This window comes from Dasypus novemcinctus, chromosome 18 (genome assembly GCF_030445035.2).
Source record: "Dasypus novemcinctus isolate mDasNov1 chromosome 18, mDasNov1.1.hap2, whole genome shotgun sequence".
In the NCBI taxonomy this organism is placed as follows: Eukaryota; Metazoa; Chordata; class Mammalia; order Cingulata; family Dasypodidae; genus Dasypus; species Dasypus novemcinctus.
In genome coordinates this window covers 70,650,642-70,673,453 of record NC_080690.1, presented here as the reverse complement: position 1 = coordinate 70,673,453, position 22,812 = coordinate 70,650,642, and the positions used below count along the sequence as shown (strand labels likewise).

Sequence of the window (22,812 nt, the reverse complement as noted above, 5' to 3'; positions counted from 1 at the left end):
GTTGCACGGGATTCTTTCGAGTTCGTCCCACTTCCACAATCGCTACTAACACCCCTCACAGTAGAGGACAGCCAGGAGTCGGGGTCCCCAGGACCCAGGAGTCCGGGCGCCCGGCCCTCCTCCCTCAGACCCAGGAGTCCGGGCGCCCGGCCCTCCTCTCCTAGAGCTCCTGCGTCCTATCAGCACCCTGGAAGACTTCAGCTCTCCTCTCCCAAAGCCAAACCCTCCCCAAAACCGTGACCGCCGGGCCCAGCTTCCCGCAGTCCGGCGCGGGGCCCGCCCCCCCTGCGGTCCCTCCCACTTTTCCCAAACAAAGCTCCGGGCAACTTTCTCGCTCGCAGCGCCCCGCCCGCGGCTCCCCAGCCCCAGGCCGGGAGGTAGGAAGGCGCCGGCGCGAGTCGGGAGTCCTGCTTTGGGGCGTGTGAGTCGGGGTGGGAAGCGAGGATCTAGGAGTTGAGGGGTGTATGGGGGGGGGACCCGTCCCCGCAGGGCTTGCCGCCCCCTTTCTGCCTGGGGGCGCGAGTTTGTCCTCGCGTCCGAGTCGAGGTGCGGCTTGAACTTTGGCCCCGAGTTACGGTGTCTGAGGATGGGGCCGGGGTGGGGAGGGGCGCGCGTGGGCTGGGGAGAGGCGACTCCCGCGGGGGTGCGGGAGCATGCGGGCGTCCGGGGCTGCGTCAAGTCTGGGGTGAGAAGGACCCCCCATGTGTGTTTCCGATCCAACCGCTGTGACCGAGGAGGGCCTCCGGGTGGCAGAAGGGACCACGGTGCGCGGTGGGTCTCCACCTCGTCTCTGTGGAGGTTTGGGGTCCGGGGCGGGACCTTAATTACCCGGCGCCGCCATCCCTTTGTCTGGCCACATGGGGGAGGGCTGGGCTGGGATCCGGCCTCCCGGGGTCCTGAAGTCGCGGCGCCACTGAGGTTGGCCTGGGGTCTTTGTCTGCCCCGGCCCAAGCTGCTGGGTCTGAGGGAGGAGGGGGCTGGGGGCCTGGACGCCGGGGTCTCGGGAAAGCCGTGGAAGAGCGGGAGCCGCCAGGGCGGCGGGATCGGACTGTATTGGAAAAAGTTTTTCCCTGTTCCCGGCCTCCGGAAAATCACTGGGACCTAGAGTTGGAGCTGAGCCCACGGCGCAGGGGGAGGGGAGGGACGGGGCGGGGCTGGGGTCCGGAGGGGGAGACGCCGGCTCCGGCCAGCCCCTCCCCTGGTGGGGGTTGTGGGAAGCTGGGGGAGGGGACGCCTGGGCCCTTTGTTCTCCCGATGGCAGGGCGCCCCTGCCCCCCGGCCGGTGGTGCCCTGGGTTTTTCCTGGTCTTGGCCTGATTTTCTGCCTTGAGTCTCTGTGCCACCCTCTTGAACTCTGTCCCCCTCTCTCTGGGTCCCTTCCCCCTGCTGTGGGTCCCTGACCCCCCCTTTCTCTGGGTCTCTGCCCCCGCCTCCCCGTCTCTGTCTCCCTCTCTCTGGGTCTCCCCTCTGCCTTGCTCAGTCTTGCTCAGCCCACCCCAGCCCCTTCTGGCAGCAGCTGCCCAAATCCTAGCACCTGTTCTTTGGGTGGGCCCGCGGAGGTACCACCCACGCCACCCTCCCCAGGCTCCTGTCTTTAAACCCAGTAATCCTTACTGCGAGGTTAAGCCCTCATGCGCCGTGGGCGTCACTCCGGGGTATGCAATACTTTATCACAATCCAGGTTCCCCTGGAAACTCAGGGAACATTCTCACTCTCAGCTTCCCCAGAAATCCAATTCCCTTCCCTCTAGGCCCCAGGAGCCCGAGACCCGGCCCCCCCTGCCCCAGCCCCCCGAGTCGCGACCCCGGGCCCTCCCAGCTCTGAGGTCCCCCCCGGGGGGTGGGGGCGCCTGGCTGAGCGCTGTGTTCCTCCAGGCCCAGATGGGGGAACCGCGGGCTGGGGCCCCCCTCGATGACGGCGGCGGCGGCGGCTGGACGGGCAGTGAGGAGGGCAGCGAGGAGGGCACCGGCGGCAGCGAGGGGGCTGGGGGGGACGGGGGCCCGGACGCGGAGGGCGTCTGGAGCCCAGACATCGAGCAGAGCTTCCAGGAGGCTCTGGCCATCTACCCGCCCTGCGGCCGGCGCAAGATCATCCTGTCCGATGAAGGCAAGATGTACGGTGAGCCACGCCCCCTTTCACCCTGGCCCCCCCATTAGTAGTAATAATAATAATAAGCAGCTTCGGAACCGTAAGCACTGCTCATATAAAAACCCGATGTGTAATCACAGTGACCGTGGTAGGTCTGGCCTCACCATTTTCACAGATGAGGAAACGGGAAGCACGGAAAGGTGAAATGAGTTGCCTCAGGTCTCACACTTAGTGAGTGGCAGAGCTGGGGTTTGAACCCAGGCCGGCTAGCTCCAAGGCCCCTGCTCTTACCCCTCTTCCATAAGGCTGAGGAGACCTGCAGCTGAACTTGCTGTGGACCCTCTGGCGACAGTTGCTGCTCCCTCTTTCCCCTGTTGGGAAGTTCTGCTGAAGGTCTAACTCTCTTCCATCATTCACGCTTCAGGCCGGAATGAACTGATTGCGCGCTATATCAAGCTGAGGACGGGAAAGACCCGAACTCGCAAACAGGTGTCGGGTCTGACTTGTGGGTTTCTGTCTGGGAAGGGGTTGTCTTCTTGGGGCCATCCTAGAATGGGTGGGTTTGGCTTCGAGGAGGATCTGGGCTCGTGGTTTTGTCTGGGTTCTTGCCGTGGCTGTTACTGTGCTGTGTCTGTTTTTGTGTAGCTTTTCTAGCAGTTTTGTTAGAACCACAGACAGTGGGAGCCTAGGAGGGGACAGGGAGGGAGGGGCGGCGGCCGGGCCAGGGACCCTCGGTGGCGCCGGCGAGGTCCTGGCAGGAGGAGTCTTTCTGGGCACACCTGCCAGCATGCTCGGGTCTAGCCAGCGCCTTCTGGGTGTTTGCCACCTTTTGAGTTCCAGCAGCTCTGGGGGGCACCTGGAGGGAGGGGCGGGGTGGGCAAGCCAAGGGCTGAGCGGCGAGGCCTGAATCTGCTTCTCCCTGACCCCCACCAGGTCTCTAGTCACATCCAGGTTTTGGCCCGAAGGAAATCGAGGGAAATCCAGTCCAAGCTCAAGGTAGGGATCCGGGTCAAGATCTGGAGTGCGGGGCACAGACCCGGAGAGGGGGAAAGAGACCCAGAGAGAGAGAGATGGAATCCCAGAGACGGGGACAGAGACCCAGAGACCTAGAGAGAGGGGGACAGGGACCCAGAGGGAGGGGGACGGAGACCCAGAGAGGGGGAAAGAGACCCAGAGAGAGAGAGAGAGATGGAATCCCAGAGACGGGGACAGAGACCCAGAGACCTCGAGAGAGGGGGACAGGGACCCAGAGGGAGGGGGACGGAGACCCCGAGATGGGGACAGACCCAGAGACCTAGAGAGAGAGGGACAGAAACCCAGAGGGGGATGGAGACTCAGGGGGAGGGGGACGGAGACCCAGAGAGAGGGGGACAGAGACCTAGAGAGAGGGGGTCAGAGAACCAGAGGGAGAGGGACAGAGACTCAGGGGGAGGGCACAGAGACGGGGGGGGGGGGGCAGAGACCTAGAGAGGGGGATGGAGACCCAGAGGGAGGCGGAGAGACCTGGGGTGGGGGGCAGACATGGAGCGCGGGGTGCCAGTGGTTTAGTGAGGGGGGTTGTAGATTCCCAGAGGTGGGCTTCGAACCCTGGGCAGGGGCGAGCCATGGCGTCAGGAGCTGGGGCTCAGGCCTCTGCCCTGGCTGCTGCCCCCGCCTCCCCGCTCTGGCTCTCCAGCCTCCTCCTTTCTTCCACACTTGGCACTGAGGAGCCCCTCTCGCGCTCCGGTTCCCCACGCTCTCTGCCCAGATAGCTTGTTTCCTGCGGGTGATTTCCACATCTCTGCCCTTGGCCTTCTCCTGGCTCCCTGCGCCCTCTTGCCTGGGCCGCCTCTGCATGTGAAGTCTTCTTTGCCCCCTTTAACCTGGGGACAGTCATTTCCTGGTCTCAGGACATCGTTGCTTTCTTCTCTTTTCTGGACTTTGAGTGTCCCCGCGCTGTCTGGCCTGGACTAGGAAACGTTCCCTGCCTGTTCCCTCGGGGCCTGATATCCTCATTTCCTGTCTCCCGGGCCTCCGGAAACCTTCATTTCCTGCCCTTTCTTGACCTAGAAACCCTCATTGCTGTCATTTTTGTGGACAAGGAAATCCTTTTTTCCTCTAGGCCTCACCCTTTACTTCCTGTTCCATACTACCCACCCCCACCTCCTGCCCTTCCACTGCTTGATCAGGTGGGGGCCTGGGGGAGCTGGGGGGCTGGTAGGCCGGGGAGCGGGGAGAGTCTGGGCCTCGCTTCCTAAGTCATGTTTTCTTTCCTTCTTTGGCAACCTCACCCGCCCCCCCGGGCAGGCCCTGAATGTGGTAAGTCCGTTTGCTTATCCTCCCACCCACTCTGGTTGTTGTACTTTTACCCCAGACAACTGCCCCCTGCCAGGAGGGGCAGGGGGCCAGCGGTTGGGGTTTGGCCTCTCCCCTGACCCTTTGCCTTGGGCCTCTTGCCCTGCCTTTCCTCTTGCTTGCCCCGCCCCATCATTGTCCCACCCGCCCTTGCCGAGTCTACTGTGACTCCCCATTAACCTGGAGCCCCAACGTCCCCCCAGGACCAGGTTTCAAAGGACAAGGCTTTCCAGACAATGGCCACCATGTCCTCGGCCCAGCTCATCTCAGCACCTGCCCTGCAGGCCAAGCTGGGTCCCGCAGGCCCCCAGGTAGCTCTGGGTGGGGGTGGCAGGGCTCGGGGTGGTGGGGGTGGGCTGCGGCTGCCAATGGGGGGACTGACGGACCCCCTTCTCTGTCTTCTTTTCAGGCCTCTGAACTTTTCCAGTTTTGGTCGGGGGGCTCTGGGTCCCCGTGGAATGTTCCAGAGTGAGTACTTTCTGCCCTGGCTCAGCGCCTGCTACCGCTCTCCCCTCCCACCTCAAGACCTTCCTCCCCTCAGCTTCCAGCCCCCAGCTCCCGTTTGAATGTAGAGTCTGGATTTGAATCCCAGTTCTGCCACTTCCTAGTTGTGGGGCACTGGGCAGGCAGGGTCAACGTTCAGAGCCTCAGTTTCCTCCTGTCTAAAGTGGGAATCCTGACAGCACCTCCCTCCCAGTGTTGTTGCTGTTGGAAGAAATGAGTTCCACGTTTGTAAAATGCTTGGGACGCATGGTGGGTCCCCCCCAAGGGGGACTCCTGACCGTGTTTATTGTTCAAAAGGTCGCTCTGGGTCCCTGTGGGGGCATGCACAGGATGGGGAGGTGCTGGTTGGAGGACAGGACCAAGCCTGAGCCGGCAGAGAGGGGGGACGGGCACAGAGTCAGAACACGTCGGCCCAGGCCGGGGCTGATGGGCTGGCAGAGGGGGCGGGGGGCACAGACAGCAGGTATGGGACCTGGAGGAGAAGTGGGCCAGGGAAGATCTCAGTGTATGATGCAATGAGTGACGACGGACTCCCAGGGGACTGTCTAGACCTGGGAGCTCCTGGGAAGGGCAGATGTAGGTCCAGTGTTGGGAACAGCTGAAGGCTCATGGTCCAAGGAGGTGGTTCTTGGGCCAGAGTAGAGGAGGAGGAGGGGGTCTTTACCTTCTCTCAGGGTCAACGACAAACCTCTGGGTTCAGAAGAAGAACAGGGGTCCCACAGGCACATAGGAGGGTCCTTTCCAGCTCTGAGAGCCCTGAGGGCAATGGGATGTGTTTCTAGCCTAGATGGACAGAAGCGGGCCCAGAGGCTCATGGGAAGTACCAGAGGGGAGCTGGAGGACCCGCGGCTGGGCAGAGGTCGGGCAATAGGGCCCAAGGGCTGCAAGGCAGGAGAGTTGGGGCTATTGCTGGAGAAAGGGTGGTGTGATGGGCTGTGAGGTCCAGGCTGCCGGATGGGGCCCAGGAAAGTGGCCAAGAAGTCCCTGGGGGCTGAAGGAACCTCAGGTAGGCAGGGGCAGGGCTGAGCTGGAAGGAGGGGCCGTTCAGCAGGCACAGCCCTGGGCTCCGGGGTCCTGGCTTTCACGGGGCTTGGAGTCAAATGGGAGAGACATGTTAATTATTACTATTATGTCGTTGAGCGCACATGTCAATACAAAATTGAAGAGGATGCGAAGTGCTGCAAAGAACCATGACAGGTTCTGAGGCAGGGGAGAGAGTTCTGGGCGTTTCTCTGAAGGGATAACATTGAAGGCTGAGTAGGACTTAGGTGGCGGGAATATTTCGGGCAGTGAAAATGGCGTGTGCGAAGGCCCTGAGGTAGGAATGTTTGGTGAGTTCCAGGAATGGATGGAAGGCCAGTATTAAGCAATTGGCCAGTCAGCAACTATTTCTTGGGGCCTCATTAAAGTGCCTGGCGTTTGCTCTGATGGGACTTCAGAGCCAACAAGAGAGACAAGGATGTCTGCTGTCACGGAGGAGATAGACAACGAGCTTGTAAGCACATAAAAGAGAATTAACTAAGAATGGGAACGAAAGCAGCGCATGCGCTCTGTTAGACAGGAGGCAGGAAGGGCCTCCCGCCGGCTGCCTGCGGGCATGGTGCTCGAGTTCAGGTTGCAGAACTGGGATGGCGAAGACCACCGGGGGTCCTAGGGTCTTACTCTCGACCTCATCCCTGACATCTGACCCCACGTCCTTCCTCCCTGACCTCGCAGTCTCCTCACCTCCCTCTCCCGGGCTGTGCTGTCCAGTACGACGGTCACTAGCCACCTGTGGCCATTTAAACTTAAATGAATGAGAATGAAATACACACTTAGTTCCTCGGGCACACCAGCCATACAGGCACTCGGTAGCCACATGTGGCTACCGGACCGGACGGTGCCGATCTAGGATGCTTCCACCGTCACAGGAAGTTCTCCTGGCCGGTGCCGCTGTAGATTCTGCTGTGCCCCTCTCCACCGTGACCTTGGGCCTCGTGCCCCAGCCTCCTGCCCACCGGGCATTTTCTTCCCACCCTCCCTCCTTTTCCCCCACATTCGCCATCCTCTGTGTCCTCTCCCCACCTCCTAAGACCCCGTTTCTCTTTTCGTGCTGCCGTTTGGGAGCACTACCAAAATATGGTGAAGGGCGGGGCCTTGGTGATTGGGGCTGGCCCGAGTTCGAGGGCAGGGTTCGCCATGCTCAGCTGTGTGGCTTCGGGCAGGTCATTTGAACCCCGTGTGCCTTGGTTTCCTCACCTGCCAAAGGAGAAGTACTTGTACCTACCTCATGCGCTTCCGATGAGACCCGGGATGTAACACGCTAGCACAGCGTTCGGCAGGTCATGGGTCCTTGGTGAACGTTAGCTAGTACCGCCAGGGTCTTTCCACAAGGCTGACCCCTGGCTTCCTGTCTTCCTCAGCGTGAAGCCATTCTCACAGACCCCGTTCTCCTTGTCACTGACGCCCCCATCTGCTGACCTCCCAGGTAAGAGCCTGCCCTCTGCCCTCCCTTGTCTCCCCTCTCTCTCTTTGATCCCAACTGCCTTTCCTCCAACCAGGGGATGCATTCTCCAGCTCAGAGGCAGGGGGTGGGGGGGCCGTGGAAAGATGAGTGGAAGAATTTGGGATGGATAAGAGCATGGCCTCCGTAGCTGGACACATAGGGTTTGTGTTCTGTCACTTGCTGATTTGTAGGCCCTTGGACCGGTGTGTTAGCCAGGATTCATTCAGCTGCAAGTGACAGAAACCCAAATCAAGCTAGCTGAAGCAGGAAAAGGAATTTATTGGTTCAGGTAAACGGATGTTCCAGGGGTGACAGCTTCAGGCGTGGCTGAGCCTAGGGGCTTCAAACGGGAGCAGCAGGATTTGCTGGGCTGTGTTTCCTTCTGTGGGCACTCTGTTCCCAGGAAGACTGCCCAGCTGGCAGCAGAGATGGCTCCTGATAGGCCAGGCCAATGAAAGTTCACACCAGTGACAGAGGGAGTCCCTTGCTCCCTCGGTCCACAGAAACATCCATCAGGAATGCTTTTTTTTCTATGCCCCCTGCAAATAACAGGATACCCAAATCACTAGGGCCTTAAGCAGTCGAGGCTTTCATCAGTCCATATAATGAAAAGTCTGGAGGTGGCCTGCCCCTCTATGGTGATTCAACAGCTCAGCAATATCAGAACTGGCATCTCTGTCGTTCTCTTGGCCTCTGTCTTATTGTCACAAGGTGGCCGTTGAGACTCCAGGCATCATGTCCCAAGCAGGACTTGGCCAGGGCGAAAAGCTTTCTCCTCCCAAAGTTCTGTCTTTTTCATCCAGGAAGAAACTCCTTCCCAGAAGCCCCCCAGCAGTTCCCCTAACGCCTCATTGGCCAGAACTCTGTCACATGGCCACCTCTAGCTGCAAGGGAGGCTGGGAAAGTGAGTATTTAGCTTTTTCAGCTTCTAAGCGGAGGCAGGCAAGAGCAAAGAGTGCCTGATATATTAATATTTAATAAATGTTCGCCTTTTTCCCCCCTTTTCTTTTCTCTCTGTAGGGTATGAGCCCCCGCAAGCCCTCTCTTCCCCAGCCCTGCCTCCACCTGCCCCGTCACCTCCTGCCTGGCAGGCTCGGGCCCTGGGCACTGCCCGGTTGCAGCTGGTGGAGTTCTCGGCCTTTGTAGAACCGCCGGATGCAGTTGACTCTGTGAGTCAAATCTTGGGATGGTCCCTGAGGGCTTGGGGATGGAGATGGTGACAGGGAGGGGAGGCCCCTGGAGGGCTTGTTAAAATACTGATTTCTGGGCCCCACATCAGACCTACTGAATCAGAAATTCTGGCATCCTAACAAGTTCCCAGGCGATGCTGCCGTTGCTGGCGTGGGGACCAAACTCTGAGAACAACCAGCATAAAGGAAATGGGAGGTCATGGGGTCACGGGTCGTGCAGGTTGGAGAAATTCCCCAGGACATCGTTCATTCATTCATCAGACATCTTCCAGTGTCTACCGGATGCCAGACTTAGTGGTGGATACTGGGAACTGGACACCGCAGCTGTGTTTCTGTACTTGATCTTCTGGGCTAGGGCGGAGACAGACGCTCCACGGTTTTTCTAGCTAACTGCTAGAAAAAACAACCTCCGACTTCCAGAGGAGGACACCAAGGAAATTTTCTCTCTCACTCAGGCAACCGAGTCTGGGTGTTCGGCCGGAGCCCGGCCCCTTCCATTTCATAGCTTTGCCATTCTCTAGGACTCCAGGATCTGCTGCTGGATTCTCTGCATCTGGTGGGCAGATGGGGGGCGGGAGAGTCTAGAATCCAACAGGAGGTGTTGTGGGTCTGGCTTGCCAGTGGTGCTGTCAGATCTGCTCACATCTCATTGGCCAACTCAGCCATGTGGACACACCTCCCCGCACAGGAGCCTGGGAAATGTAGTCCAGCAGTGAGAATAGGAACTGGGGCTGTGAATGCATAGCAGTCTCTGCCATACTCAGAAACACCAGTGGCCACATAGGGTGATTCTCTTGAAACCTAAGTCAGACCAGATCACTACCTTTCCATCTTACATGGAGAAAAGCTATGGTCCTTCCAGTGGCCCACAAAGCTGGCGCATGGCCGTCATTTCCCTCCCTGCCCTCCCCCTCACTTCCTCTGCTCCAGCCACTCTGGCTTCCTCTTTGTGTCTTAAACATGCCAAGCCCGCTCCTGCCTCAGGGCCTTTGCACCTGCTAGCCCTGATGCCTGGAGTGTGCTTTTCCCAGAGATCCCTGTGAGGCCTTCCATTCATTCAGGTCTTTTGTTTGAATACTATCTTTTCAGATAGGCTTTCCTAAACCACCTGATGGGGGAAATAACAGCGGCTTATTGCTGTTGACACCCTTACTGTTTTTTATTCATTCACCCATTCACTCATTTACATAGCACATATCATGTCTTAACATATTATCTATGGATCAACTTGTTTATTTTCTGCCTCCACCAGTAGACCGTGAGCTCCATGAGCTTGGAGACTTCATCTTATAGCCTGGCACCCAGAACGGTGCCTGCACACAGTAGATCTCTCGATAGATGCCTGTTGAATAATGAGCATGTGCTGGGGAAGGAGAAGCTCAAGCTTTTGTGGGTGCACAGAGGTGTAATTCTGCCTGGGGAGTCACTGAAATCTTCTGTGAAATGACAACATTTAAGTTGGGCTTTGAGGGTTGTATAGGAGGTTGTCATGTGCAGAACTGGATGTTCCAAGTATAGTGATGGAAACAGCATGGAGTTTTCAGGGACACAAATACTGGAATATGGTGGGGGCTGGGGAGGATGGAGAGAGGTGGGCAGGTGCTGGCATCCCAACCTGAGAAACCCAGACTTCCTCCTGAGGGTGATGGAATTATGTAAAGGGTGGGGTGAAGAGATCCCATATGACTGATCAAGGAAGACTTGCAGGAAGAGTCAGATTTGGATGAACTTGGGCCTGGGAAGATAGAGGGAAGATTTGTGTTGGAGGAGAAGATGGGGAGGACTTTGAGGTTATGGACAAGATGGGGACAGAGAAGGAGTCTTGAATAAGGGCTGTATTCCTTCCTTCCTCCCTCCCTCCCTCCCTTCCTTCCTTCCTTGCAGTGAGCATTTATGAGCACCCATTCTGTACAGGTCCAGGCTGAGGGGCATGGGTTTTACACTGGGGATGCTGGGGAGCCACGGAGGAGGGGGCTGAGGGCCAGGGTGAGCTCCCAGAGCTGTGTGTGGGATGAACCGAGAGGGAAGATTGGAGCTGGGAGGCCAGGGAGGAGCCTGGGGCGAGGGGCCAGGCTGAGAGGATGAGGCATGAGCTAGGCTTATGGAGAGAGAAAAGAACAGGATGGGACAGAGCTGGGGCAAGAGGGCCAGGACTTGGGGACAGAAGGGCTGTAGGAGTGAAGGGTAGACAGGAGTGAAGACACTGCCATGGGGTTGAGGTGCCGATCCGGTGGCGGGGAGCTATGGGGACGGAGCCGGGGGAGGAGACTGGGCTCGGGCAGCGAGGGCTGGGCCCTGGCTCACCTCCCGCTCCTCACCCCCCGCAATCCTGTTCAGTACCAGAGGCACCTGTTTGTCCACATCAGCCAGCACTGCCCCAGCCCTGGAGCTCCCCCGCTCGAGAGCGTGGACGTCCGGCAGATCTACGACAAATTCCCCGAGAAGAAGGGCGGTCTTCGGGAGCTGTACGATCGTGGGCCCCCCCACGCCTTTTTCCTGGTCAAGTTCTGGGTGAGTTCCATCCCCCAAAACTAAAGATCATAGATCATAGATCATAGATCACGTGGTGTCCCGGGCTAAGGCCGCTGAATCCAAGAGAGGTGTGTCAGAACCACCGGGACCTAGTGGGTCTCACCTGCTGGTGGCAGCCTCCTTGCAACAAGGAACCTTGACGAGTCTTGCCCACAGGGGGAATGGGAGGGACCAGCTTGGGCGTAAGGATAGGACTCCAGCCTCCCCGCATCCCACTAAATCTTACCAAACAGTTGCTGGCAGCTGATATGGTCCTGGGGATGGGCTGGTGACATTTCAGGCTTGACCTGATCATACCAGACCTTGTGGCTAAGGAATGGCCAGCCTCCCCCTAGCAAACAGGGTCACGGGGAGGGGACTGAGGCTTTGCTGGGTCCTACCAGATCCTACTGCAAGGGAGCACCTGGCCTTGAAGCGAGTGAAGGAGGTGGGGGGTGGCTTGGTGAAGTCATGTAGCTATTAACTATTCATTTATTGAGCATCTACTACAGACAGGCCCTGTACTGGACGCTATGTATAAGAGGTTCGGACCAGCTTGGGTCTGTCTGAAGCCTATTTGCTTTGATGTCTAGGGCAATGATTGACACTTCTAGGGGCTCGATAAATGTTGAGTGAATGTTTAGGGCATGTTACGTCTGGTGCAACCAAGGCCATGGAAGGATCTCGTCTTTGAGAAGGAAGCCTGGTGGAAGGTGGAACTTTCTTGACCTTGCTGGGTCTTAGCTTATAAGGAGTTCTGCGGTGGGAAATGCAAGCCCCAGACAGCTCTAGGGATGTGTTGCTGAGGTCTTCGGCTTTGTTAGGACTTAAGACTGGTCCTAGGTGTGGAAATCCAGCCCCCTTGGGAAGCCTAGCTTCTGGAGAGGTTGAGGGGAGCGGGGGTGACTTAAAGTCAGGCCTCCACCCAGAAGAGTGACTTGGTAAGCACTTGGTTAGCAGCTGAAGTTAGGAAGAGGAAGCGGCGTGGCTCCCAAGGGGTTCAGGCCAGGGTGCGGTGAAATCGTAGGCTTCATTAGGCCCCACTAGGCCTAACGGACTGTGTGCCCACTTAGCCGTCACCAGGTTCACGGCTGGGTTAGACCTCTGAGAAAAGGCTGAAAGGGCCAAGAAGAGTGTCCTGGAAAGGAGTCAGGCTGCCCCAGGCCCTGCGAGTCCCGGTTCCCTTAGCAGCGAGGGCTGCGAAGGGCTCGGGCTTCTGTGGTTGCTCGGGAGGCCTGCCCCCCTCAGGAACCAGGTCCTCGGAAGGGGCTGAACTCTCGAGTTGGAGGCTCCAGGTGGAAGAAGGTGAATTCCAGGGCTCAGGTGGTGGGGGATGATGGGGGAGAGAGGGTCAGGACTATCTGGGAGATCCAGACTTCTCCAGCACTGAGGGGAGGGTGGGTTTTCTCCAGCACCCAGGCCACGGAGAGGTGGGAACTTCGAACACTGCTGAAGAGAGGCGGGTGGCTGCAGGGGCCCTGGGCGGAACACAGGGCAGAGTTGCCACCTGAGGAGAGCCCCCGCTGTTTAAAAGGGACATTTCCTGATTCACCTGTCTCCCCATCCTCCAGGCGGACCTGAACTGGGGCCCGGGCGGCGAGGAGGCAGGGGCCGGTGGCAGCAGTGGTGGCTTCTATGGAGTGAGCAGCCAGTACGAGAGCCCGGAGCACATGACCCTCACCTGTTCCTCCAAGATCTGCTCCTTTGGCAAGCAGGTGGTGGAGAAGGTGGAGGTGAGGCTGGTGGGGTGAAGCTGCAGGGCAGGTGAGTGCCCGCCCAGCCACCTGTCACTTTGGGGGTGCAGACTAAATGAGGAGCCATGCAGGGTGTGACATTTGGGGGTACTCATGGTGGGGAATCCCAGCCTCTTTGGAGGGTTAGTGCCTGGGTCTGAAGCTAATTTGAGGTTCAAAAGTTACACATTAGGGTCACTTTGAGGGTCCAAGGTGTGGTACAGAGATTTAGGGTCAGCAGGATTCTGGCTATGGTGGGGCTTGGAGGCTTAGAGGTCACGCTTAGGGCTTGCTGAGGACTGGGGTTTGGAGTTCAGAGGGCACAGAGAGTTTGGCCATCTCGTGGAGGGGTCTCTGAGGTTCAGAGGCTTTGGGAGGGTCTGAGGGATTGGAGGTCCTGGCTTTAGAGGTCAGAGTTGAGAGGTCAGCTTTAAAGATCACTGAGGATTCAGAGCGAGGCTCTGAGGTGCTGGCTGGGTTCCTGATTTGCAGGCTCGGAGACCGGAAGTTGATACTAACTGGTCACTGTGGGTGGGGGCGATGGAGAGAGGATGGCAGCGGGGAAGGAGGCTCGATTCCCACGGTGACCCGTGCCAACCACTCCCTGCACCCCCCTCCCGGTTCAGACGGAGCGTGCCCAGCTGGAGGACGGGAGGTTCGTGTACCGCCTGCTGCGCTCGCCCATGTGCGAGTACCTGGTGAACTTCCTGCACAAGCTGCGGCAGCTGCCCGAGCGGTACATGATGAACAGCGTCCTGGAGAACTTCACCATCCTCCAGGTGATGCGCGGGGGCTGGGGGGCGGCCCCTTCACCTGGGGCACGGACGTGCTGGGGACCCCTTTAAGTGGGGATCTGACCCGGAGGAGGTCCCATGGCATAGCCTCGGCTTAGGGAGCCCCTCAGAGGGAGGCTAACCGGGTGGGTACCCCCTCAGGTCAGGGAGCACGATGTCCTTTGGAGAAGGGGCTGAGGTGGGGAACCCTTTCCTGGGGAACCCAAAGTGACTGGTACTCCCTCTACCTGTGACATGGTGGGGACCCCCTCAGGGAGCCTTGCGTGGTGGGCATCCACTTTACCTGGGGGGCATGAGCCGGTGGTGGGAACCCCTTTCCTGGGAGGCGATGGCACCTCCTGGGCCTCCCGGATGCCTCGGGAAGGCACACTGTCTCTGCCCTCCTGCCCTTCCAGGTATTAGCCCCTTCTCCTGGTCTCCTCGGCAGGTGGTGACGAACAGAGACACGCAGGAGCTGCTGCTGTGCACCGCCTACGTGTTCGAGGTCTCCACCAGTGAGCGTGGGGCCCAGCACCACATTTACCGCCTGGTTAGGGACTGAAGAGGGACCCCAAAACTGGCTGGCCCCCGGAACATCCCCCCCCCATCCCAGAAGGGCTCTCCAGCTCTCCCCATGCTCCTCATTTGGGGAGGGGGCTGGCCTCGGGTCCAAGTGATTGGGGACACCCTCTGAGTTAGAGGGGACCCCAAACCTGGGAGGTGAGCTCAACAGGCTGGGGCTGAGGGGAAAGGAGAGACCCCAGTAGTGGGATGTCCCTGGGGGTCGAGATGTGTATGTCTGCATCTGAAAGGACGGTCACTCCAGGGCATCAGGGATTGGGGACAGGAGTGAGACACCCCACCCAGGTACAGCAGTCTCTAACTGGGCCCTGACACATTGGTTTGTCCCCCTCCCTGCTTCCTCTGCCTCTCCCCATCACTCCCATTCTGAGGCGTGATACTGCAAATCCAAGGTTAACCCTTTCTGTGCCAGAGCAGAGCCAAGTGGGCCCTGGGAGTATTATTATTATTTTTTAATATAACAGATATTTATAAGTGGGTGTTAGGGTCGTGACTTGCTCTCACTTGGGCAAGGGGCAGGGTGAGGTTTTCTGTTAACCCTCCCCTAAGCGAGCCACGGGCCAGGCTGTGTTGTCTGCTCCCCCCTCCCCCACGTGTTGGTTTGTGTTTTGATAGAGGATAAAGCTATTTTAAGAAAACTCAGGAAATTTATTTGGGGTTTGGACAGAGAAGTCTTGAGGGGAGGCAGTAGGCCAACAGACGAGGCAAAGAAATGAAGTATCTTCAGGGAGCTGGTGGGCGGAAGCCCCAGGTCCCTAGGGAGAGGCGGCGCCGGGGGGGGGGGGGGGGGGGGGGGCAGACACACACCTGGGTTCCTGGGGGAAGGGGGAGGGAGGGCTGAAGGCCGACTGAGAATTCAAGAAATATTTACAGGCTGCAGGGCAGTGCCTGGGGCACTCGACAGGGCTTGGGCGGGGCTTAGGGGGCGGGGGTGGGGGGTGGCTAGCGGTATCGAACCAGCCGGTCGTAGACGTGGTCCAGGTTCCGGCACTGGAATATGGAGAGCGCCATGAAGCCGAGCTACAGAGAAAGGAGACGGGGTCAGAGAGGTCGAGCTGGGCGCCACCGCGAGCCGGGGTGTGGGGCGGACACCGTGCCAGAAAGCAGGTAGACAGAGGGGGGACGAGAGGTGTCGGAGGGCAGTTAGAGGGGGAATGTGGGGGTAGGAGTAGAGGGGTGGGTGGCGGGTCCGGGTGCAGTCTGGGATGCAGTAAGATCCAGAGCAAGCAAGCGCAGGTACGCAGTTGGTGCCAAGAGCCCTTTTATTCCGAAGGCTCATCTGCCTCCCCCTCCGCGTCGGCCTCCAATTCCGTGCTCCCAGTCTCTGGCTGCTCCTCCTCTTGATCCCACAGCTGCCAGGGTCCCAGGGCCATGGGCAGCTTGCCCTGGGGGGCCTTGTCCCCCCAGGTGGGACAGGCACCCGCCATGCCCCAGCCACCCCATAGGCTGCCGCCACGCCCGCTGTTGCTCAGCACGCCACCACGCCCGCCACCGCCATCAAAGCTCTGGCCGGGCCCGGGGCCCGAGCCGCGGACGCCCGACTCGCGCGCCTCGGATTCCGGGGAGAGCACGCTGCGCGGAATTATCAGGCTTAGCCCCAGCAAACTCACCTGCGTGGAGAGGGCGATATTGCGGCCAATAGCGGGGGACGAGTACCCTGAGACGGGCCAATGGGAGCCTCGCGAGGGTGAGGGGGCCCGCCTGCTCCCTGAGGGCAGCCAGCCAATCAGAGCTCACAGAAGCTGGTTCTCCCGCCCCGCCCGCGTTCCAGGTAGACTACCGCGACCCGCAGGAAGGGCCGAGGCTGCTCCACGCATGCGCCGTTCCCAGACAGCGGGAGGACCTCCTTCGCGGTTCTGGGCGGGGCCACCTGGGGATTCTGGGGCCAATCGCGCATGGGGGCGGGGCCAGATCACCTCGAGTAGCCCGACGCCCAGGCAGATGCCCACTATGGAGATGAGGTTGTTGTGCAGCCACTTCCGGAGGCTCCGTGCACAGCCCTGGGAGATGTAGGAGCGGTTTAAAGAAAGGCTCTTTCCGGGGTTCCCCCTCAAGCCCAGGCCCAGCGTTCGCCCCAGCCCGCTCCTCAGCCCTCTCAGGCGCCGTACCGCTCCCCTAGTTCCCAGGGTTCTCTGGTGGCAGGTGGCGCCTCCGCCTTGCCTCCTTCCAGCCCCTCCCTAGACGTAAGCGCTCCAGAGCCTGGCCTTTCAGACGGGCCGTTTCCTCAGGCCCCGCCCCCGAGACGGCCCCGCCTTCCTGCAGGCCCCGCCTCCGGGCTCCGCCCCCTCCCGCCCTGCAGCGCTGCAGACCCCGCCCCCGCGGAGCGGCGCGCGCCCCAGGCCCCTTCGCACCTCGCCGTAGATGTGCCGGCTGACCGGGACCGCGCAGAGGTCGGCGTTGTGCTTGGGCCGCGCCAGCGGGAGCCGGCTGCGCTGCGGGAAGATCTTATCGACGATCGCGGAGTCGTTGGTCGACGACAGGTTGAAGCAGGAGCAGGGCACGTGGTGGGCCTCCGACTCGTTGCTTTTCAGGCTGCGGACAGTGAACCAGTCCTGCGGGGAGTTCCAGCCGCAGCAGCGCAGCTGGGAGAGGGGCGCGAGTCAGGGGGGCCGGGCGGCACCCGGTGGCGGATCCAGGAGCCGGGTGTTGGCGGTGACGTCGTGTCGCCGACCGGGGCGGGGGGGGGGGGGGGAGCTCCGTGGTGGGTGCGGGGGGACAATGGGGCGGGGTCGCGACGGAACCACGGCCAGGGGTCTGGGGCTGGGAGACCCACGAGTCACAGGGGGACCTGGGGCTGGGGGAGGGCCCGCAGAGCCTCGCTGTGGGCCGGAGTTTGGATGGCTGGGTAGTGCGGGTGGGGGACAGGTGGGCGGGCGTGCTGGGGGCGGGGTCTCATGGGAGCCAGAATCTCTTGGGGGCAGGGGGCGGGGCGCACTTGCGGCGGGGGAGGGGGGCGGCGGGCGAGGGGCCGGCACCTGGAACTGCACGTAGTCCCAGCTCTCCTCGGCCGCCATCTCCTCCGGGTTGCTGCGGTAGTTCTGGATGGTCTCCAGCACCACGGCCTGCACCTTCCGCTCCAGCTGCGGAGCCGCGAGTGAGGCGGGCGCCCCCGCCCCGCCTCCCCGGCCCCTCCGCGCGGCCTCGGCCCCGAGGGCGCCCTGGGCGAAGGGCTGGCGGCGCTGCTCTCTTCCCCAAAACCTCTCGGCCGTCTTTCTGTCGGCCTCAGTGTCTCTCGGGGCCATGATCGTCCCGGGGGCTTCGTGCCCGCGTGTTTTCTCTTTTCTCCCTGCCTGGCTCCCCTCGGGTCTCCGCGTGTGTTTTTCTGTCTCCCGGCGAGGCCCTGCCTGCGTCCCGTGGGGCCCTGTGCCTCTGCCCTGTGTCCCTCTGCCGTCTCCTCTCCGCCGCCTCCAGCTCTCTGCCGTCTCCCCTCCGCGCTGTCTCCCGCCCCCGTCCGCCTCCCGCTGGCCCCCACCGCCGGCGGGACCGAGCTCACCAGGGCCTTCTGAGTGGAGATGAGGATCCCCAGGGTGATCTGCGTGGCGAACAGGAGCAGCAGCATCCCAAAATACTGCAGGGCAGAGAGAGCCGTGGTGCAGGGGCAGCCGGGGGCCCTCTTTGGCGACACTGTGTGTGTGGGGGGGCTGGTGGAAATGGTCCTAGGGATGGAGAGGCCCGTGGGGCGCAGCGGGGAGGGGGCACTCACCAGGCCGAGGAGGCAGCGGAGCTCCTTGAGCGCCCCCACACAGCCCAGGAGCGCCAGGCTCATGGTGAAGATTCCTGAGATGGCCAGGGCCTTGGACAAGATCTGCAGGGGCCCGGAGGACAAGCCTGGGGGAGGCGGGAGGCAGCGAAGGTGGGCCCAGCACGCCAGCCACCCCGGCAGTGAGCAGCCACTGTGGGCAGCAGCAGCCTGAGGAGCCGCGGCCTGGGGTCCTGGCCCCTCCGGGGCCCCAACCGCCCTGCCCTGACCCTCTCCTTTGGGGTGTCTGTCCTCCCTTCTCTGGGTGCCCATCCCCCCTCCCCGGGACTCTGCTCTCCCATCTCTGGGTCCCCCTCTCCCCGGGTCTCTTTCCCTCCGGGGTCTCTCTCACCCCCATTTCCTCGGGCCCCCTCCCTGCTCCTCCTCCCTCAGCCCCACCACTCCTCCTGTGACAGTTCAGTCACTCCACCTCTCCACGGCAGACGGATAACGACCTCTATTTCCACAAGGCCAAGGCTTATTAAGTGGGAGTTATTAGGGCTTTGGCTGTCACGCCGTCGTTTCCCTACTCTTCTTCTTAGCGTTATTTCTGCTTTCCTACTTCCTCGCCGTGGGACACCTGGCAAGTGACTTCCCTCCTGCGAACCTCCAGGGAGTGCAAGGTGGGTGGGGGACCCGCTGGGAGCTGCGCTGAGCAATGGCTGCTCGTGGGCGCTGGCGGGTGCCACAGGCCCCCGGCTAGAGGAGCCCGCAGCCCGGAGGGGCGGCAGGGCCGCCGTGGGCTGCAGTGGGCCCTGCGGGGGTCCTCGCCTGCCCCGGGAAGGCCCGCGCCGACTGCCCTCACCCACGAAGGACACAAAGCTGGTCTTGTCGATGAGAATCCAGATGCCGAAGCAGAAAATGAGGCTGCCCAGGACCTGGGGGGGGGAGAAGATGGCGGGTGGGCAGGCAGGGGGCGCGGGGGGCACAGGGAGTGTGGTGGGGGTAGGAGGCCCGCGGGGAGGCAGGGCCCGGCCAGGGCGGGAGGCAACTCACGAAGAAGAAGAGGTTGAAGACGAAGAGGAAGTACTTGATGAGGCTGAGGCAGCTCTCCTGGACTGACATCTTGACCAGGAAGGGGCCGGCGAGAGACCGGGGACAACGGCCGGGGCCGAAGATGTGTTGGCAGCCGGGGAGCCCGGCAGAGACAAGAGAAAGGAAGAACACAGAGAAAGAGGAAGTCCCAGCGCTGGGGCCCCAGCCCCGCCCCCACACACGAGGAGCCTTTTTTTCTGTCTCTGCTGCTGTCCCCAGCCCCGCTGTGACACACACAGCAGTACCTGAGGGGCCTTGGAATTTGTGGTCACTAAGGACACGCGGGGCAGTTCCTCCCAGCTCTCCATGGCTCTGGCTGGGGCCCAGCTGCACCCACCTCCTCTGGGGGCCGGGCCCGCAGGGCTGGCCTGGGCAGGGGCCGACCTCACAGACACTCTGACCTCACGGCCGGCTGAGCTCTGCCATCTCTGCTTCCAGCCCTGTTCTCCCCGCCCTCACCCAGCCCCGGGTTTCTGTCCCCTGCTCCCCAGGTCGGTCTCCTCCTCTGGGACTGTGCCCCTCTCTCTGCATCTCGGCCCTGGCTCTGGCCCTCCGCTCTGCCCCCGTCCGATCCTCTCCGAGCCTGCGTCCTGTTCTTGACCACAAAGAGAGCAAGGTGCTATCACCCGCTGGGGCTGAGCATCTGAGGGAAGTGAAAGTGCTGCAGGCTGGAAGGGGGAGGCCCCGGGGTGGGGGGTGCGGGGGTGAGGGTGCCCAGGTGCCCAGCAGAAGCTCAGCTGCCAGTGGTACTTCCTGCTTCCACACTGGGGTGCGAGGGCAGGAGGGCCTCTGAGCGGCCGGGACTGAGCGAGGGGACTCGGCAGGTAGATTTGGGCTTGCGGTGCCTGATGGGCATCAGGTCCGACCTGCATCCCAGCTGCTCCCGAACCCTTTCCCCGTGCCCCACAGGCTCCCCATTTCCTCCCAGAGATGCAACCGCGGGGGCGGTCCTGCCACCCAGTCATCCACCCAGACCCTGGGACACAGCTTCTCTCCAAGACCCAGCTCCCCTCTCTTCTATGAGGTCTCACCCACTATCCACTGAATCTGTCTCTTGAGCGCCAAACGTGGGCAGCCAAATGTCCCCTGGACACCCCTGGGACCCTCGCCATCATCGCATCCCACTTTTCCAAAGTGGTTTGTACCAGTTCATGCTTCCGCCAGTGATGCCTTTTCTGAAAAGCAATGGCAGGAATATTTGGCTCACCAGAAAGAGTGTCTGCCTACCACATGGCAGGTCCAGGGTTCAAACCCAGGGCCTCCTGACCCGTGTGATGAGCTGGCCCATGTGCAGTGCTGATGCGCGCAAGGAGTGCCCTGCCACACAGGGGTGTCTCCCACGTAGGGGAGCCCCACGCGCAAGGAGTGCGTCCCGTAAGGAGAGCCGCTCAGTGCGACAGAAAGTGCAGCCTGCCCAAGAATGGCATCGCACACATGGAGAGTTGACACAGCAAGATGACGCAACAAAAAGAAACACAGATTCCCGGTGCCGCTGATAAGGATAAAAGCGGTTGCAGAAGAACACACAGCAAATGGAAACAGAGAGCAGACAACTGGTGGGGTTGGGGGGGAGGGGAGAGAAATTTAAAAAAAATTAAAAAAAAGCAATGGCAGATCCTTCCGTCTGCCTCCACGTCTTCTATCATCTTTACATCTTTACTGGATTTGTGATATGCTCATGATCAAAGGTAAACACACACATATATACATACACACATGTTTTTAATATATATATACACACACACACATATATATGGGCAAAATGTTGAGTAAGCATAACTTTTCCATGATTTTGTTTGTGGATAAAGACTCCCTTTTGTGGCCTCTAAGATCCTGCATAATCTATATTCTGTGACAGTTTCAACCTGATTCTTCAGCCCCTTTGCTCTCTGTCCTCAAATCACACTGACATTTCCTGCCTCAGGGCATTTGCCCTTGCTGTTCCTACCACCTGGATATTTATACATATGCATATTCATCTGGTTAATGCTTGTCCTTGGATCTCAGCTTCATCATCGCTTCCTCAGGGAACCTCTCTGAGGCCAGGTCAGATTCTCCTGGTCTGTGCCCTCATGGGCAAATCTCTCCATGCCACTTGCTACCATCGTTGATGAATATGCATATCATTTGCTGAGTCAGATTGTGTTTTCCATTCCACGTGCTTGTGCCCACTGAGAGGTGGCTGTGTGTCTCTTCTCTGGTCCTGGGTGGGAGCTGGTGACTGCCTCCACAGATCACTTCAGAATACAGCAGCAGTGAGACCAGGTGATATCTGGGGTTAAGAAACAGAAGGCAATGTAGCTTACAACTTGATCTTGGAGTTGTGACCTGCCCTATAAGAAGTCCAACTGCCCTGTGGCTGCCATGTTGTGAGGAAGCCAAGCCACACAGGGAGGGCACCTGTAGGCCCTCGAGCTGGCAGTCCTAGTCTTCAAGTTGTTCCAGCGCCAGTGCCAGAGATGTCATTGAAGTCATCTTGGACCCTCCAGACCAGCTCTTTGGTCAGCTGGGTAACCACCGAGTGACCCCAGTTGACACCAGGAAGAGCAAAAGAGTCATCCAGCCAAACCTTGCTTGAATGCCTGATTCTGTGCATCCACGAGCTTAATAAAAGCATTTGTTGTTTTAAACCACTAAGTTTAGGATAGTTTGTAGTGCAACAAAGGTAACTGGAGCAGCTACCAGACCGCAGGCTCCGTGAGGGCAGGGACCATGTCTAGTTTGTTCAGCACTCTCTCCCCAGGGTGAGTGTAGTGGCTGACACATAGTGGATGCGCCATTAAAATACTGAAGGAAGGAAGGGAGGAAGGCATGCTGGACTTAGTGATGACTCACCCAAGAATTTGACTTGCAAACCAACAACTGAAAACTGGCAGCCAAAGACAGAGTTAGTGCAGGACACTGGAGAACAGGATGAAACTCTCTTGATCCTTGTGTTGGAGGTTCCCAGGTTCAATGATTGGTGAGAACGACGCATAGAACTCAACATATAGTCATACTCACGACTATGATTTGTTTCAGCAAAAGGATCCGAAGCAAAATCAAATAAGGGAAAGGGTGCATGGGGTGAAGTCCAGAGGAAAATAGGCATGACCGTCTAAGAGTTCTCTCGTAGGAGAATCACACAAAATGTGCTCAATTCCTTGAGCAATGAATTAAGACAACATGTGAAATGTTGCACAAGGGAAGCTCATTAGACACCAGTGCCTACGTTTATTTTTTATTGGGGGCTGATCATGGAGTTCCAAATAGTTAATTCAGATAGTTCCTGTCAGTTCAATATTTGTTTTGGTGGAGAGACCAATTCCTGAAGATGTCTACTCCACCATCTTCCCACAATCCTCTCATGAAAATTATATTTTATTTAACCCAACATATCCAGAATATTAACATATAATCAAGATAAAAATATTGAGGTAATTTTCATTCTTTTTATTCTAAGTTTGAAATCTAACGTGTATTTTATACGGACAGCACATGTCAATGCAGACTCATTACATTTCAAGGGCTCAAGAGCCACATGTGAGGGGCTGCCATATTGGACAGCACACAGCTCTGAGGAAAACCGCTCCACCTGTGTGATGCATTTCATCTGTTCTTGCCTCCTTCAAGACATCGCTCCTGTGATTTTTCACCTCAATCATCAAATTTCCTCTCTTTAACAACTCATTCCCTTTAATTTGCAAATGTGCTGTTATTTCTCCCATCTTAAACAATTTTTCCTTGACTATACATCCTTCCACAGCTTTGCCCCCTTTCTTTCTCTTAATAAAATTCAGGGAAGCAGATGTGGCTCAACTGATAGAGCTTCTGCCTACCATGTAGGAGGTCCAGGGTTC

At 59.3% G+C, this 22,812-nt stretch overlaps 2 protein-coding genes across 7 annotated transcripts; one reads left to right on the top strand and one right to left on the bottom strand.

Moving 5' to 3' along the window:
- Nucleotides 1–314: 314 nt before the first annotated feature.
- Nucleotides 315–14,837, top strand: TEAD2 (TEA domain transcription factor 2). 4 transcript variants are annotated; one of them, XM_004472620.5, is made up of 13 exons: nucleotides 315–421; nucleotides 1,874–2,117; nucleotides 2,512–2,576; nucleotides 3,021–3,083; nucleotides 4,374–4,385; nucleotides 4,625–4,732; nucleotides 4,831–4,889; nucleotides 7,328–7,392; nucleotides 8,431–8,579; nucleotides 10,938–11,111; nucleotides 12,683–12,844; nucleotides 13,471–13,623; nucleotides 14,066–14,837. In XM_004472620.5, exons 2-13 carry the CDS (start codon nucleotides 1,880–1,882, stop codon nucleotides 14,177–14,179), a joined length of 1,362 nt encoding a protein of 453 aa, XP_004472677.1. In that variant the 5' UTR covers nucleotides 315–421; nucleotides 1,874–1,879; the 3' UTR covers nucleotides 14,180–14,837. The 4 variants fall into 4 exon arrangements, with proteins under 4 accessions (XP_004472677.1, XP_004472679.1, XP_012386122.1 ...); XM_004472622.5 differs by having other exon boundaries at nucleotides 14,034–14,165; XM_004472621.4 differs by having other exon boundaries at nucleotides 325–377.
- On the bottom strand, nucleotides 14,827–19,567 carry CD37 (CD37 molecule). Of its 3 annotated transcripts, none has more exons than XR_011646393.1 (8): nucleotides 18,935–19,567; nucleotides 18,744–18,816; nucleotides 17,903–18,027; nucleotides 17,693–17,767; nucleotides 17,175–17,279; nucleotides 16,551–16,781; nucleotides 15,810–16,199; nucleotides 14,827–15,219 (listed from the first exon to the last, which is right to left on the bottom strand). XR_011646393.1 is itself a non-coding variant. In XM_058280573.2 (8 exons), exons 1-8 carry the CDS (start codon nucleotides 19,001–19,003, stop codon nucleotides 15,142–15,144), a joined length of 840 nt encoding a protein of 279 aa, XP_058136556.1. In that variant the 5' UTR covers nucleotides 19,004–19,563; the 3' UTR covers nucleotides 14,827–15,141. The 3 variants fall into 3 exon arrangements, 2 of the variants coding, with proteins under 2 accessions (XP_058136556.1, XP_058136555.1); XM_058280573.2 differs by having other exon boundaries at nucleotides 16,116–16,199; nucleotides 18,935–19,563; XM_058280572.1 differs by having other exon boundaries at nucleotides 14,827–16,199.
- Nucleotides 19,568–22,812: the final 3,245 nt, after the last annotated feature.